At 46.1% G+C, this 17,066-nt stretch overlaps 1 protein-coding gene across 14 annotated transcripts in view; it reads right to left on the bottom strand.

Moving 5' to 3' along the window:
* The window catches only part of TPM3 (tropomyosin 3), a 40,958-nt gene that overhangs the window by 12,541 nt on the left and 11,351 nt on the right, over positions 1 to 17,066 (bottom strand). For 4 of the 14 annotated variants that reach the window (XM_049782315.1, XM_049782316.1, XM_049782323.1 and 1 more), the window contains 6 exons: positions 9,681 to 9,814; positions 6,354 to 6,471; positions 6,081 to 6,151; positions 4,711 to 4,786; positions 3,968 to 4,030; positions 3,520 to 3,589 (listed from right to left, as the gene is read on the bottom strand). In XM_049782315.1, the coding sequence (XP_049638272.1) occupies positions 3,520 to 3,589; positions 3,968 to 4,030; positions 4,711 to 4,786; positions 6,081 to 6,151; positions 6,354 to 6,471; positions 9,681 to 9,814 (532 nt within the window). Of the gene's footprint in view, positions 1 to 1,807; positions 2,074 to 2,471; positions 2,555 to 3,519; positions 3,590 to 3,967; positions 4,031 to 4,710; positions 5,397 to 6,080; positions 6,152 to 6,353; positions 6,472 to 9,680; positions 9,815 to 17,066 lie in introns of those variants that run through there. The other 10 variants (XM_049782317.1, XM_049782325.1, XM_049782327.1 and 7 more) reach the window with 6 other exon arrangements.

The raw sequence follows: 17,066 nt of genomic DNA on the forward strand, positions 1-17,066 counted from the left end.
GCAGCTACTTATTTCAGGCGCTTATGTACTTTCTCTGTCTTTAAATATACGTTCTATCTCTAGATACTGAGGTATGGTGTTCCATACTTGAGTCATCCTCAAAACCCTGTTCCCAGAAGGTAACAATGTCAGCTAAATGAGTGAGTCTGGGCCAGGAGAGAAAGCCCAAAGATTGAGTGCATGTTCCACCAAGCGGTAGGCCTGGGTTACATTCCTGAGCACTAAACTAGGTGTAGCTCTTGAGCATCACCAGATATAAGCCCCCCCCCCCCCAAAAAACGAAAAGCAAAAAAAAAAAAAAAAAAACTTCCCAGTATTCAGGGCTTGTTCTTCAAACCCATGTTCTCCCTTGAACATATATCTGGAGATATATGTTTTCTGTGTTTTCTCCTTCTTGAACACACATTTCTCCCTTTCTCTTCCCTCACATCTTTCTAAATAAATTTCAATAAAATCTACCTTGCTTCACCAAAAATTACAAGTTAGATTTCCTCTGCTGAGAAACTAAAGTACTGAGTGAATGACATCTAGGTGGTGCTTGGGTAAATACAACAGCTACAAGATCCAGGCTGACCCACCTCCTCGAGGCAAGCTGGACCAGGAGTTTCCAAGCTGACATTTACTTCTATATTAGAAAGCAAATAACTTTTCTAGTGGAAATGAATTATCAATGAATTATCATTTTGTACTCATTTGAAATAGGTATAAACTGACTTATTTTCATTTTTCCAATAATCTTTTATCCTCACATTCCATCTACTGTCACATTCTAATTTTGTTTCCTTTTTCAGACTTTGGAACCCTGCAAAACACTGGTAAAAAGGGTCAGGACTGTGTATTAGGAGGGACTTCAATGGTCTGATAATCTTACTACTGTGTCAAGAGAAGAAAATCTGAGGACAGGAATGAAAAACATTCCAGGTGGGAAGATTATTTTTTTCTTTTTTGGGTTTTTGGTCCACACCTGGTACACACTCCTGGCTATGTGCTCAGAAATCGCTCCTGGCTTGGAGGACCATATGGGACGCTGGGGGATCGAATTGCAGTCCATCCTAAATCAGCGCATGCAAGGCAGACGCCCTACTGCTTGTGCCATCACTCTGGCCTCCCAGGTGGGATGATTTTAAGAAACTAGGACTAACATGAGTTCTTCTACATGAGGAGTAAGATCAGAGTTCCTGAGTCCACGCTCAAGATAAGTAAGCTTAAATGTCAAGAAAAAAATAGACACACACAAAAGTGACTTTGAGGATCTAAGTCAAGTGCCCATGAGAGCTGTTCCCCACACCGGCAATGTTCCTTTCTTAAGGACAGCAACAGCTTTGTCAATGACACAAATGAGGGTTGGCATGATGCTTCTGGCTGTTTAATGTTTTAATTGGGGGCGAGAAAAACACAAGTTGTTTTGTACTTCCCCTCAAACCCTGCAAACTCCAGGACTAGCCAGGCCAACCCAAATGGATTCCAGAACTAGTGGGACATTGGGTTCCCCGAGGATAGGGGGACAGATCCAGAATACAGCTGAAACGGTGAGTTATCTGTGTGAAAAAGTACAGAAACTGCAGGTGAGAAGAATTGGAATTAATCTTGATAGTCATCTGGGAGAAAGAGGAAAAGAGATGGCAGCAAGAAAGACTAAAGAGAGCCAGACACTAGTCATTTGGCTTCTTTTCAGGGTTAGTGGAAAAGACACAAAAAAGCAGATTAGCATCGAAGACCAAAGCCACAGCACACAAATGAAGTTTCCTTAAACTCTTTGGTGCTTTTTACTATCTGGCATACTCTGGAGTCGGCTCAATTTTGAGGCACACACGATGCTTCCAATTATAGTTGTTCTCCTTGCACTTTAATATCAAGGCACAAATAAAATATATCCAAGAGATGTAAATGCTGTGATCAATAGTTGGGGCTAAGTCCCTGGGATCTCTGGTCCCAGTTTTTCTTTAGAGGTATAAGAAAATAATTTTATCTTCAACAATTTTTTTTCTAAAACTAGATTTGGAAGAACATCAAACATCATTGAAAGAACTGTGACTAGGAGCCGGAGAGATAACACAGTGGTAAGGCATTTGCCTTGTATGTGGCCCAGGTTTGATTCCTGGCATCCGAATCAGAGCTTGCCAGGAGAGATTTCTGAGCACAGAGCCAAGAGTAACTCTGAGCATAGGCAGGTATGGCCACAAAACCGATCAAATAAATAAATAAACAAACTGCCTTAAATTTTAAAAAAAGAAAGAACTGTGACTAAAAAGCATAAAACTGTCGTGTAGTTCAGGATTCTACATCCAGTCCAATAATATATACAACCCAGTTTTAGCCAACAAGTAACCAGCACCAATACTTTAAAAATAAAGGCAGGGCTTCTAGTTTCCAGAAGGCAAAACCAAAGCAAACTCTGCATAGCCTGTGGCCTGTACCCAGCACCCACCCACAAGCCAACATCCCAGTCCCCCACTCTGCTGTTCAAATAGTTACATAGAGGTCATGTCATTGAGGGCGTGGTCCAGCTCCTCGCTAATGGCCTTGTACTTCAGTTTCTGGGCATAGAGCTCATCTGGGCAGGCACAGGAACCATGGGGAGGAGCGAGGGGACAGAGTGGAAGGTATCAGAAGTAGATGGAGAGAGGGAATCATTAGAAATCAGGGAAAGTTTGACTGTGGTTCTAATACCATAATTAAGAGAACATTTTTACTATTAGCCATAACTGGCCATTTTCAGGTACAAGGTCCCCAGTTGACTCCTTGATACCTCTAAATGACTGGAGTAGACTTGAGAGCATGTGCACAGACACAACTAGAAATTCCTATTACCAAAGGCCTTGACTCAAAGAGTTACCTACTTACTCCCCCGTCTCAGTAGACCTTCCTCACATGGTAATGCTTAATTCAACAAAGTAGAAGGAGCAAGGAGGACACATTAATGCTCAGACAATATATCTCTACCTACCAAGTGTGACCAGTGAGCCCGGCCACTGCACTCTACTGTTTGTCTCTGCAAACTCTCCCAAAGATTATCCTGTTACCCTTTACATACAAATGAAGCCTATGGTAGTTCTCAGAGACTAGTACACCTTTCCTCGATAAGATGGACCTGGTTCATTGGGAAAAGAGGGTGGTCAGAAAGTCCATGGCACAGGTTAGCTGAGACACGGATATGCATCTCTTTGATAAGTCCCCTACTACTTCAGTGGTGAACCAACGGGACAGTCACAAGTAGCCAGGGATTGTCACATGTCATGGCTGCCTTCTCAAAGTGCAGTTGCCATTTCAATCAATATTGAAATGAATAGGAATAGGAATAGGAATCTGGAGTGAAGGCAGTCACTGCATTTGATTCCTCCAAAGGAAGAAAATAAATTCCAGATCAGGCAAAATTTGATGAAAGAAAACGATAAAACAATGAAAAACCATTTTGGCCCAGGGTGCTGCCAAGTTCACTGCCAATTCCCTTTTTTGCACAGGGAAAGTCAATGGGGCTTCCTCCAGTTCCTAATAGAATTGCTCTCCTGGGCTCCGTACCTTCCAAATCATCAATGGTCTTTTCCAGCTTGGCTACCGATCTCTCAGCAAATTCAGCACGGGTCTCTGCCTGCAAACAAGAAACCAGTAAGAATAAGCAATAGGGGCCGGGTAGGTGGCGCTGGAGGTAAGGTGTCTGCCTTGCAAGCGCTAGCCAAGGAAGGACCGCGGTTTGATCCCCCGGCGTCCCATATGGTCCACCCAAGCCAGGGGCGATTTCTGAGCACATAGCCAGGAGTAACCCCTGAGCGTCAAACGGGTGTGGCCCAAAAACCAAAAAAAAAAAAAAAAAAAAAAAAAAAAAGCAATAAATAAGATAAATGAAAGAAGGATTTCTTTTTCACCATCTAATTCTTTCAAAACCAAAGCCAGCCAGCACACTAAAGTCTCATTTGGCCTCCAAATGCTTTGATCCTTCTCCGCTAAAATCCATCCCTCATCAACTGACCTCTTTAAGTTTATCAGTAAGAATCTTTATCTCTTCTTCATATTTATCTTCTTTTTGAGAATACTGTAAGAAAGGAAGAATAAAAATTTCAGAGTAGAAAATACCTGCAAAAACAATGCCCCCCCCCACATTTACTCTTAACAGTATCCTTTTAGATGTTATGTGCTGAATGGTCCATCAGACAGAACGTGACCCATTTCTGGCCATAAGGTCTTTAAAACTCCTAAATTCAAAACCTTAGAGCCAGGAACTTCCCAAGGTTAGATGGATGAGAATATCTTAAAAGTTCTTTTCTAAATGGACCTACACTCTGTCCTTATTTAATATTTGTTTATTTCTTCTGCTTCATTAGGTGGGGTCTCATGTGACTGTGGCAGGCCCACATGGTACTAAAGAGAAGCTATCTGTCTCCATTGTTTAGGAGGCCTCAGATCTAATAGAATTTGCTGCCCCCATCTGTCTCTCAAAAAATTCAGGAGAACCTACACTTACTGCTGTTACATACAGAAACATCAACTTTAGGGGAACTTAAACTACAGCCACCTGAGACCATGGTTATTTGAATTACAGCAATCAAGTACACAGGAATTAGCATTAACTCTAGAGTGTGGATTGAGGACAGGACAGATGGGGTGGAGGACACGTCTCAATGGGTTATATAAGGAATGGGTGTCCGCAGTCATTTCACCCAGGCAGGGCTGGGTGCAGGCCCCAACACCTGTGACTCACAAACCAGCCCCTACCTTCTCCGCCTGAGCCTCAAGAGACTTGAGGTTGTTGGTGACATTCTTCAGCTCCTCCTCCAGCTCAGAACACTTACTGTGAATATTTTAAATACCACAGGAAAGGAAAGGGGAAGAAGAGAATAAAAAAAAAAAAGGGGAGAGAGACATACAGACATGAATTGAACCTATATGTAGAGAGTTGAGAGGCAACTGGGGAAAGAGAAGTTCTAGATATTCTGAGCAAGCATCACCCGCCCGCCTCTACCAGTGACCATGTTAGGAACTGGACCCTCCTGGGCTAAGACTCAAATGTTTACATACTAATAAAGAAAAGCCCGCAAGGAATCACTATTGGGAAGAAGTCCTAACTACAGGTGGAGATAGTTATGGATGTCCAACCCCCACAGGGCCCCAGGGCCCCCAAGGGAAAGGAAGACCCTGTGGAGAAGCAGGGGAGCGACTGGGAAAGAAGAGATGAGAGGTGGCAAGAGTGGAGCATTCCATGAGGAGACGAGGGAGCACTCAGTAGTACATCACCAGTGGAGGGGAGGCGGCTGCAATACAAAACCAAACCAAACCAAACGGAACCACACCACACACAGAACCACTCTGGATCTAAGGTTAGTACCTTTTCCTCAGCAGCACTCAGACACTTCAGGTTCTGGTCCATCAGTCTGATCTGCTCATCCATCTCTCGGCAACGGCTGTTAGTGATAGTCACGAGGGAATTGCACAAGCCAGGTTGTGGGAGGGAGAAAGGTCAAAAAAGGAACACAGCAAGGAAACAAGCAGCAAAATGGAAGGAGAAAAAAAAAGTCAAAAAAAAAAAAACCAAACAAACAGGGAAAAACACAACAAACACAACCATGGTCATGAGATGTCATGTCTGGGAGAGATGTGAGGGAAGCACAAATATCTATGCATCGGCATGACTTTGTTATACAAGGCCCAGAAGTGCCCACAAGAGGCAGCTGATGCCTATTTCTGCCCTAATACCCACCTCCCGCAGCACACTGACAAGTAAGAAAAAAAGAGTGTAAGGCACCTCAGAGTCTTAAGTGACTAATAATATCTAGGTGGTAGGACTCAGGAGGGCCATCAGTTAACAGTTCACCCTTCTATTAATCTCTTTTGCCTCCACCCACCCAACCACCACCACCACCACCACCCCCAAATGGTCTGGTAGCTTCATGTGTCCATGGTCATTAGTCAATATGGTAAGAAAGCCCCAAACAATGCACAGGGCTTCGGAAGAACTAGCAATGACTCTCACACTCTAGGCCCTGTGTAACAAGGTTGAAGGAAAGCGAGTGTCCAAGCCAAACATTCATGCCCAAGGCAAAAGGGAGGGGACAAAAGGCATAAGATCTGGGGAGCAAGATACTCACGACTCTGCCAGCTCAGCCCGCTCCTCTGTGCGCTCCAAGTCACCCTCAATAATCACCAATTTACGAGCCACCTACAAGAAAAGTCCGGGCGGAGCTCAGTAAAGGGGGAGTCACTCTCCACTTTTTATTCTCTTGGTGAATTCATTCATTTCTTGGTGCTGCTGGGAGGGTCTTCATAGGCAAGACCAGCACTCTGCCACAGAGATTCAACACTGGCCATCATTCTCTTGAAGTCTGGTACAGCTAATGAGAGAAGACAACAGCGAGTCTCACCTCTTCATACTTCCGATCTGCCTCTTCTGCAATATGCTTAGCTTCTTTGAGTTGAATTTCCTGAAGTTCCATTTTTTCTTCATCTTTTAAGGCCCGGTTCTCAATGACCTTCATCCCTCTAAAAGATAAAGAAAAACATAGCACACAGACACCCTTTAGGAAACCTTTTACCAGCCCAGTTCCAAAGCACTATACCTCAATTATTTTGAGACTTTACAAACACAAATACACATTTATTAAAAATTAAAAATTTGGGGCCGGGCGGTGGCGCTAAAGGTAAGGTGCCTGCCTTGCCTGCGCTAACCTTGGACGGACCGCGGTTCGATCCCCCGGTGTCCCATATGGTCCCCCAAGCCAGGAGCAACTTCTGAGCGCATAGCCAGGAGTAACTCCTGAGCGTTACTGGGTGTGGCCCAAAAAACCAAAAAAAAAAAAAAAAAAAATTAAAAATTTGGGCCTTGCATGCAGGAGGTTTGAATCCCAGCATCCCATATGGTCCACCGAGCCTGCCAGGAGCAGTTTCTGAGCGCACACCAGGAGTTAACCCCTGAGCGTTGACAGGTGTGACGACCCCCCCCCCCCAAAGAATTAAAATTATGGGACCTGAGAGACAGCACAGTGGTAGGGCTTTTGCCTTGCATGCAGCTGATCAGGATGGACGATGATTCAAATCCTGTCATCCCATATGGTCCCCCTAGCCTGCCAGAATAACCCCTGAGCACCCGCTGAGTGTGGCCTCAACCCCCCCCCACACACACACACGAAATCATCACATTCCCTATCTAAACTGCTCCAATCATCTATATGAGATCAATTCTCATATAGATATCTATCATCGACAAAGAGTTGTGATTTCTCAACTCTGCACACATTCAATACAACCCCTCCCCCCAAATATACACCCAAAATGTGGCCAGAGCAATAGTACAACAGATAGGGAGGGTGCTTGCTTTGCAAGCTCACAACCCAGGTCCAATCCCTGTACACTATATGATCCTTGTGGTACTGCCAAGAGTGACTCCTGAGGGCAGGGCAGTCCTGAGCAAGCCAGGTGCGGCTCAGAAGTAAAAATAAAACCCAAACTGCTGGACTCCACCCTTCTGAGTTTCTGAATGAGGGGACAGAGAAAGGTCAAAGGACAAAACATATGTTTTACATGTGAAGTCTGGGTTCTATCCTAGGCACTACATGGTCCCATGTACCCAGGAGTGATCCTTGAGCATTGCCAGGTGTGCCAGGTCTGCAACAAACAAAAATATTGGAGGGAGTAGGGGACATGCCATGCACAAAGATAGTACACAAAGGCCTTACATGCAGCGAGTACAGCTATGATCCTGGTTCAATAAGTAGCACCTGTGTGGTTCCCTGTGAGTACTGTCAGGGGTCTCTCCAGTGCCAGAGAGCCTCTAAGCACCACTATGTGTGGCCAAATAATCCTCTACCCACCCACTCCCAGACCTAAAAAAAGAGAAAAATCAATAAAGGTTCTGATTGCTAGACACTGGAAAGGACTAAGAATCTCAATTTCTACCAAGTTTGCAAGTACTGCTACTCTGGAACTTCCAAGTTTGAGAATCACTCCATGGGGGGGGGGGGGGGGGCGCTAAACCTGGCAGCACTCAGATGTACTCCTGACTTTGCACTCAGAACTCATTCCAGGCAGGCTCAGGGGAACATACATGGATGCCAGGGATTGAACTTGAGTCAACTAAATGCAAGGCAAACAAATGTCCTACCCACTCCAGCCAAGAGCATCACTTCATTAGAGGGGCTCATCTCACAAAGTAATTTATGATTCAACAAGTAGAGGTCATACTGTGAATTCATTCAAGGATTATTAAAAAAAACTACAGGAAAATGGGGCCGGAGAGATAGTATGGAGGTGTTTGCCAAGAGCGATTTTTGAACATAGAGCTAGGAGTAACCCCTGAGTGGTTTTTGGGTGTGACCCAAAAACAAAAACAAAAAACAAACAAATGGGGCCAGAGAGATAGCATGGAGGTAAGGCGTTTGCCTTTCATGCAGGAATTCATCCCATGGTCCCCCGTGCCTGCCAGGAGCAATTTCTGAGCCTGGAGCCAGGAATAACCCCTGAGCACTGCCGGGTGTGACCCAAAAACAAAACCAAACAAACAAAAACCAAACAAACAACAACAACGGAAAAAAAAACCTACAGGAATGGGGCCCAGAGAGATAGCACAGCGGCGTTTGCCTTGCAAGCATCCGATCCAGGACCTAAGGTAGTTGGTTTGAATCCCGGTGTCCCATATGGTCTCCCATGCCTGCCAGGAGCTATTTCTGAGCAGACAGCCAGGAGTAATCCTTGAGCACCATCGGATGTGGCCCAAAAACAAACAAAAAAAAAACTACAGGAATGGTCTGGGGATAAAGCAGTAGGGCACATGGCTAGCATGTGGGAGGCCCAGAATTAAATTCCTGGCACCTCCACCACCAATAAAGACTATAGTCCTTAGAAAAAATTGATGAAAGAAGGTTGGGAGTGGGCCCGGAGAGATAGCACAGCGGCGTTTGCCTTGCAAGCAGCCGATCCAGGACCAAAGGTGGTTGGTTCGAATCTCGGTGTCCCACATGGTCCCCCGTGCCTGCCAGGAGCTATTTCTGAGCAGACAGCCAGGAGTCACCCCTGAGCACCGCCGGGTGTGGCCCAAAAACCAAAAAAAAAAAAAAAAAAAAAAGAAGGTTGGGGGTGATAGTACAACAGGCAACCCGGATTTGATCCCCAGCATCACATATGATCCCTCATGTACTGCCAGGAGTAATTTCTAATGCAGTAGTAACTTCTAAGACACATGGAATGTGACCCCTTGCCCCCCAAAAACCACAAATGGGTCACAGGATCCAGGTAGCCCTTATACCATCAGTTCTCAAGAGAAAATATTCAGAGCTAGAGCGAGAGGCTAACAATACTTGGCATGTGAGAAGAATAAGTTCTAGAGGGCAGAGCAGAGTTACTCTGAGCAAGATGTGGCCCCTAAGCAAAATAAAAACCAGAGCAGAAGGAAAAATCCAGCGAAAACTTTTTTTTGTTTGTTTTGTTTGTTTTGGCGCCACACCTGGTAATGCTCAGGGGGTTATTCCTGGCTCTGCATTCAGAAATCGCTTCTGGCTTGAAGGATCATATGGGACGCTGGGGACTGAATTGTGGTCCATCCTAGTTCAGCCATGTGCAAGGCAAATGCCCTACCGCTGTGCTATTGCTCTGGCCCCTGCGGATACTATTTTAAAGAACATCAGTAAGGAACTCTCAAGCAGAGCCACTCTGAACTTTTGGAAACCACCCTCCACTAGGAAGGTCCCTCTCCACACCTTTCACTCTCATCAGCTGCTTTCTCAGCTTCCTCCAGCTTTTGCAAGGCAGTCGCCAGGCGTTCTTGAGCACGGTCCAATTCCTCTTCAACCAGCTGGATCCTACGATTCAAGGATGCCACCTCAGCCTCCGCCTGTACAGAAACAAAAATAAGGAGGTGGGCCTGGTGAAAAGCAGTATAGATAATATATAGGTAAACATAGGTAAGAATCTGTCAGAATCTGTCAAGCCAACCCTGAACCATGGTTGTTTATATAAATCTCTTCCCTTTCCCAGCAACAAACTCCCATAGGAGCCATAGGAAGAGGGTTTTAAAAATTTCTGGCACCAGGCCAGAACGGTCGTACTTAAGGTCCTTGCCATCAACACAGCCAACCCGAATTCAATCCTCAGCACTCACTCGGTCCCCTGAACCCACCACAAGTGATCCCTGAGTGCAGAGCCAGGAGTATGCCCTAAGCACAACCAGGTGTGGCCCCAACACCAGAAAAGTAAACCAAAAAAAACCCACAATTCCTTGCCCAGCCCAACTGTCAATCTGTACCACTCCCTTCTTTCTGAATTCAAATTCCCAATGACCCCAGTCATTCTGATGGTGGGGAGTACGGGACAGAATGACTTCTGCCTAAACTGGCATTTAGCAACTTGTCTCACTCTTCAGCAACTTCCTTGTACTGACAAATTGGACACATAACCAATGTTTCTAATAGAGAAAAATCTTGAATGATATATTCCTTTGTTGCTTAAATTCAAGGGAGCTCTCTGATCACCTTACCCTCATATCTAACAGGAGTAGATTAGTCAATGAAAATTCTTCCAGAATAACTGTTTAGAACAGCAAGTGGAGATTGTTCTTAACTCTTCATCCCTTCAACTTGCTTCCTCTCTTCATTCTTGGGTTGCTAGAGTGTTTGGGGGCAACCAGGTAACCGAAAGGTGTACACGGTGCCAGGGACAAGACCCAAACCTCAGAAATACAAGGTATGTGCTCTAAAACAGGAACCATATATCACCAGTCATTCCCATTTTCATATCTTGCTTTGGGGGGGGGGGGTTGAGGCTACTCAGAGCTTGCTCTGGCAGTATTCAGGGTATCACGCAGAGCCAGGGACCCCACACCTGCAAAGCCTGTGACTCCAATCCTTTGTGTCATCTCCTTGGCCCAAACCCACTTCTTAAAGATGAACAAGATTCACTAGATAAAAGTAAGTACAGTGGGGTAGGGCACTTGTATGCAACTGGCCCAGGTTCAATAACCAACACCCCATCTGGTTCCCCCAAACCTGTCTGAGTAATCCTGAGAGCAGGGCCAGGAATAAGCCCTGAGCTCCACTAGTGTGATCTTCACACTAAAAAAAACAAAAACAAACAAATAAAAAAAAAAATGGGCAAGGTGGTGGTCATGGAGATGTCTCAGAGTTCATGCTCTGTGTAAGTTTAATCCTGGCACTGCAAGGTCCTCCAAACACTGCCCGAAATGAACCCTAAAACAAATAAAGGCAGGGGAAGCACAGATGAAAGCACCACCTCTCTTCTAATCTTTTTTTTTCAGTGCCAGGGATAGAACTCAGGGCATCACAATACCCCCACTTCTCCAAATTTGAGTTATAATTCCTTGTTATTTTGTTGTTGTTGTTTTTACTCAATCGCTTAACTTCACCCTCCAGTACAGTTTAGGACAATATTCTTTTTTACCCCGCCCCCGCACCTCATTAAGCACAGACTAGAGACCCAGGAATCCCATCCCTCAATCCTTGGCAGTAGAAATTAGAAACTGAATGAGAAGCAGCGCTCCTGGGGTGATTCCTGCTGGCAGAAAAGCTTGCTCCTTTCAATGCCTCTCCCCACACCTGCTGGCAGGTACCCTGTCTGCCACCACATACAAGAATTTAATCTGCCCCATACACCACCCAGTCCTGATGCTTATCCAAGCTTGGTAAACACGATCTCTCTTCTCCAGCCCAGATTCAGATCATGCCTGAATTCTATTACCCTGATTTCCTCCTGGCAGTGGACGGTGAGAAAAGCTACAGAAATAATCTGGGCCACTAGCACCTACATGAGGGATAAGGAAAAAAAAAAAAAGAACCAAGTTATCTGCTATAAAAATTTCCATTGTGGTAGCACAATGGTAGAGCATTTTGCCTTGCATGCGGCTTACCCAGGTGAGTCCGAGTGCAGAGCCAGAAATACCAGCACGTGTGGTCCAAATTAAAAAAAAAAGTTTCAAATATGGGGACCAGAGAGATATAGCACAAGATTTAAGATGCTTTCCCTGCAATCAAGTGACCTGGTCTGAACACTAGCACAGCATGGGTTCAACCCCAGCAACCCATAGGAAGAGTCCCTAATGCAGACAGGTGTGGTCCAAAGTTAAAATACAAACAAGGGGGGTGAGTTCTGGGATTAGGGATATAAATACCCACCAAAAGACAGCAAAGGAAAATTTAGAAGCCTATAAAAACTGTAAATGCCAAGAAACCATTTGCATCTCTACAAAATATTACAAAGACAAGCCTTTCCTAATCCTGTATTTCTTAGAAAACAAACATCTCCTTGGACTATATATGGACTAAGTTTCCTCTCATGACCTTAGACAGGCTAAGAAATCAAGACTACGACACTAAACTGGGTTATACTACTGCCAGTAAATCTACCATCCCCTTGCCCTTTCAGTGGCCCATGCTTCAAACAACCCCCCCCCCCCAAATGAAAGCAGATTTGGAGAAAGCTCATGAAATAAAATCTAAGTCTCCATGTAGTTACCCAAATGGAGTAGAAGATAAGAGCTTTGGAGGTGGGGGTGTAGAGTTTCCATGACAACATGCTGGCTCCGGCAGTTTCTCCCACAAACCAGCATTTACAATAGAATTCTTCACAAGGGTGAAAAGGGAGACCACAGTAGGTGCAAATTGAGCAAGCAGGTATCGAAAGCAGAACCCAGGAGGAAGTCCCACAGACGCTCCAGAGACCCTTCAGGGTGGGGCAGGGAGGAAGGCAGTTGCGGTTCTCCATTTCGCCTCCTCCCACAGAGGTCTGGGTCTCTTTGCAGTGGAACAAAGACTGCAGATGCTATTCTGCTTAAAAGAGTAAGAGGAGGAGGTCATCTGGCTTTGCCAGCAAGGGACTAATGATAAGTACAACTGCCAACTCTTGACGGTCATCGAGTCACACCAAAATGTGAAGTCAGAATGAACCCAAAGCTCGCTCCACTTAAAACTTTTCCCATCTGGGGCCGGAGCGATGGCACAGTGGGTAGGGCATTCGGGGGCTCAATCCCTGGCCCAGCATTTCAGATGGTCCACCGAGCCTGCGAAGAGCAATTTTTGAATGCAGATCCAGGAGTAACTCCTGAGCACAATCGAATGTAGCCCAAAATAAACAATAAAGAGATAGCATGGAAGTAAGGTTTGCCTTTTATGCAGAAGGAGGGTGGCTCAAATCCCAGCATCCCATATGGTCCCCTGTGCCTGCCATGGGTGAGTGTGACCCAAAACCCAAACAAACAATAAAATAAAATTTCCCCATCATCCGAGTTTTTTGGCCCAATCTTGGAGAAATATATCTGAGGAGGGAGGGAAGAGAGAGAGAGAAAGAGAGAGAGGGAGAGAGAGAGAGAGAGAGAGAGAGAAAGAGAGAGAGAGAGAGAGAGAGAGAGAGAGAGAGAGAGAGAGAGAGAGAGAGAGAGAGAATGAGAGTGAGTCAGAGTCTGTGTGTGGTTTGGGGGCCACACCCGGTGACACTCAGGAGTTACTTCTGACTCTGCACTCAGAAATTGCTCCTGGCAGGCTCAGGGGACCATATGGGATGCCTGGCTTTGAACCCTGGTCCATCTTGGGTCAACTGCATGCAAGGCAAATGCCCTACTGCTGTGCTATGGCTCCAGACCCCACATGCAGGTTCTTAAGGGCCTTGGAGATAGGACAGGTTCTTTTAGGCTTGGGAATGGAGTTTGATTTCCAGCAGGAAGCAATCCCCTGGGCACAGAGCTGGGAAGAGCCCCACCCCTCTAACCCTCACCAGTGAAAGATATAGTCCTATTTCCTTACTCCCCCAAAATGGGTTTTCCAAACCCCAGAAAGCAAAGATCTCAACGGAGAAGGGAATACAGCACCAATCAGGTCATATTTGAAGATGGTCAAGACTCAAGAGTATCTTGATGTGTGTGGGACCAAACCCAGCAATACCCAGCTGTTATTCCTGGCTCTTCGTTCAGGAAACACTCCTGATAGGCTCTGGGGACCCTAGAGAGTGCTGGGCATAGAACCCAGATCACAAGGAGAGCCACCTTAGCCACTGTACTCTCTCACCAGACCCTGAAGTGACGGCACAGCGGTAGGGTATTTGTCTTGCACACAGCCGACCCAGGACAGACCCGAGTTTGATCCCTGGCATCCCATATGGTCCCCGAAACTGCCATGAGTGATTTCTGAGCAAAAAGCCAGCAGTAACCCCTGAGTGGCACCAAAACCCAAAAATATTTAAAAAATTAAAAAAAATAAAGTCAGCTTCAGATCTACTGCAGTCTGGTTTACATGAGGCCCTGGGTTCTATCCAGGTAACACAAACAATGCAAACAAAACAGCAAAATAAGTGTTCCAACCTTCCCCCATTATCCAAGCCTTCGATCTTGAGGGCATCAAGAACTAGCAGGCAAAATTCAGAGCCACGGGTAGAGAGGGCGTTGCCTAAATCTGACATTCTTCCATTTCCTTCTATTGCTTGACCTATGGGGGGGACACAGTTAAATTTCAAGACAAGGCACAGGGTCTTCTAAAGGTTGAGCCCTACTAGCAAAGGACTAGAATGAGTTAACAGTGTTCACAAATAATACCCAGAGATACTCTTCACCAAGGGGAGGCAAATAGGAAGGGAGCTAAACTATGGGCCCCAGAGTAAACAAAGGTGGAGCCAGGCTGAGGCACTCAGAGCAAAGGGCTATTTGCCTCTCCCTAATGAGTGTGCTCTAGTCTAGTTTGAGGGGAAAAGAAAGATTAGCAGCAGGAAAGCAAATCTAAGCCAAAGCAAGGTGACAAAACCCTTGTTCTTTAGTCCATCTGAGCTCACAGATGGAGAAAGCAACACTCAAGAGGCAGATGTTTCAACCCTCTCTGGAGAAGAGGAATTTGGGAAGAAGGCCAGATTCAGAACTGCCTGCTGTTCCCTCAACAGACATTCAGACATTCCTAAAAATAAGGAAGATGTGTTTAAAGACGGTAAAAATGGGGTCTGAAGAGAAAGTGCTCAAGCTAAGTGTTTGGCCTGCATATGGCTAACCCTGGTTTGATCCTTAGCACCTGGTTTGCTCCTAAACCCTGGCAGGAATGATCCCTGAGCAGAGGGCCAGAAATAACTCTGAAGCACTGCCAGGTGTGGCCCCAAAACAAAATGATTTAATATATGGGGGCCACAGTGACAATTCAAGAGGGCTGGATTCCTCTGCATGTGGTAACCCTACAACGTGAGTTCCATTATCCCCAGATCCAAGAACTGCTGGGTATAATAGCCCCCACCCCCCAAAAAAAGTGGTTAACTTTTTTTTTTTTTTTTCATTTATTTTGGTTTGTTTTTAGCCCACACCTGGCCGTGTTCAGGGGTTACACCTGGCTCTGGGTTCTAGAAATTGCTCCTGGCAGGCTCGGGTATCATATGGGATGCCGGAAATAGAACCAAAGCCTGTCCCAGGTCTGCCTCGTTCAAGGCAAATGCCCTACCGCTGTGCTATCTCTCCAGCCCCAAAGTGATTAACTCTTGAGTTTAAAGACTGCAATTAAATATTGTGGCTGTTTGCTTAAGCTTAAAGAGAAGTGCAAACGGGATTCAAAAGCGAAAGTAGATTTTACAGGGTGCTCTTAAAACAAGGTTTATTTCCAGGGGCCAGAGCAACAGCACAGCGGGTAGGGCATTTGCCTCGCACACAGCCAACCCGGATTGATCATCTGCATCCCATATGGAACTAGAAATAAACCTTTTTGGGGAGGTTCAAAAAGCAGTTCAAAGGCAGAAAAGACAAGCAATCTTCAGCACAAAACCCAGGCTTTGGATTTGTCCAGCTCCTGGTAAGGATGGTTAGTCACACAACGAAAGAGAAAATAACTGAGTGGTAACCCCACAGACAGTGGAGATACCATCAGAGTGCAAAGTTTCGAGCTCTAGCGGAGGAGGAACCTGGAAAGCCTCCACTCCAGCAAGCCCTCAGGACAACAGGTAGCCCAGAGCACCTTTCCCACGGTGTCTCCGCCTCAGGAAGGGCTCCAAGTTCATCAGAGCACAAAGTCAAGGTTTCTGGACTCTGCGGTGTTAGAGATACTGCCCCACTTCCCCTCTGCACTCCTCTCTAGACCTCACTAGGCTCAGCAGGCAAATATAGCAGATTATAAAGAGAAGTGCCCACACCTGAAATTACTTGCTCTGCTGCCTACTACCACAATGCCTCACAAGCAAAAGCAACTTTCCTACAAATTTCCACCAGGCTCTAGGTGCCGAGTCCACCCAGACAATGCTAACCAGGCACATGGTGGGCTCAATTCCCATCACATCACAGGATCGATCCCCCACACTCTTCCAAGAGTGGTCCTTGGGCAATGAGGTCATAGGTGTGGCCCCCCCCAAACCATAAGGAGGCCTCTACTTTCAGGGGCCTCTCAGCCACCCTGCCTTTCCCTTTTAAGGCTATTTGGTGCCCAGAACAAAGAAAGTGTCACCAGTCATTAAGAGTTACCCAGCCAGTGCACCTCACCTGAATTAGTATGGGCAGGTATGACTTAAGGAAGAGATGAAAAGCCCACCGAAGGAGGAGCAGGAGCAAAGGCACAGATGTAGGGCGTTTGCCTTGCACGTGGCCGACCCGGGACTGAGCTGGGTTCGATCCCCAACATCCCATATGGTCCCCAGAGCCTGCCAGGAGCGATTGCTGAGTGCAGAGCCAGGAGTAACCCCTGAGCACTGCTGGGTGTAGCCCAAAATACAAAAAAAGAAAAGAAAAAGCCACTGAAAAAAGGGGGATTAAGGAAGACAAAGTCCGGGCACTTCCTCGAGCAAGCAGACTTACAACGACCCTTACATTTTAAGTTCCGAAGGGCTACTGCTCCCTCCCATCTTCTCCCTAAAAACTGTCTCAACGACGCTGTGGAGGAGCAAGGGACTTAACAAGAAAATAAGAGACACATGCCAACCTCCTCCAGGTTGCCGCAGTAGGGGCTTCCCATGTGGGACCCCAGTTCACGTTCCAAAACCAGAATCTCCACTCCGGAGACCAGCTCCGAGTCCAAGGCAAATCCAAGGATTCACCCTACCACAAAAGCCCCCTGCACCACCTGGCCTGGCCGAGATGCTCACGTTCCATTATTTCCCAAGGAAGAAGCAGATGCAGCTGCAGCAGCAGC

Source organism: Suncus etruscus, chromosome 10, assembly GCF_024139225.1.
Source record: "Suncus etruscus isolate mSunEtr1 chromosome 10, mSunEtr1.pri.cur, whole genome shotgun sequence".
Lineage (NCBI taxonomy): Eukaryota > Metazoa > Chordata > Mammalia > Eulipotyphla > Soricidae > Suncus > Suncus etruscus.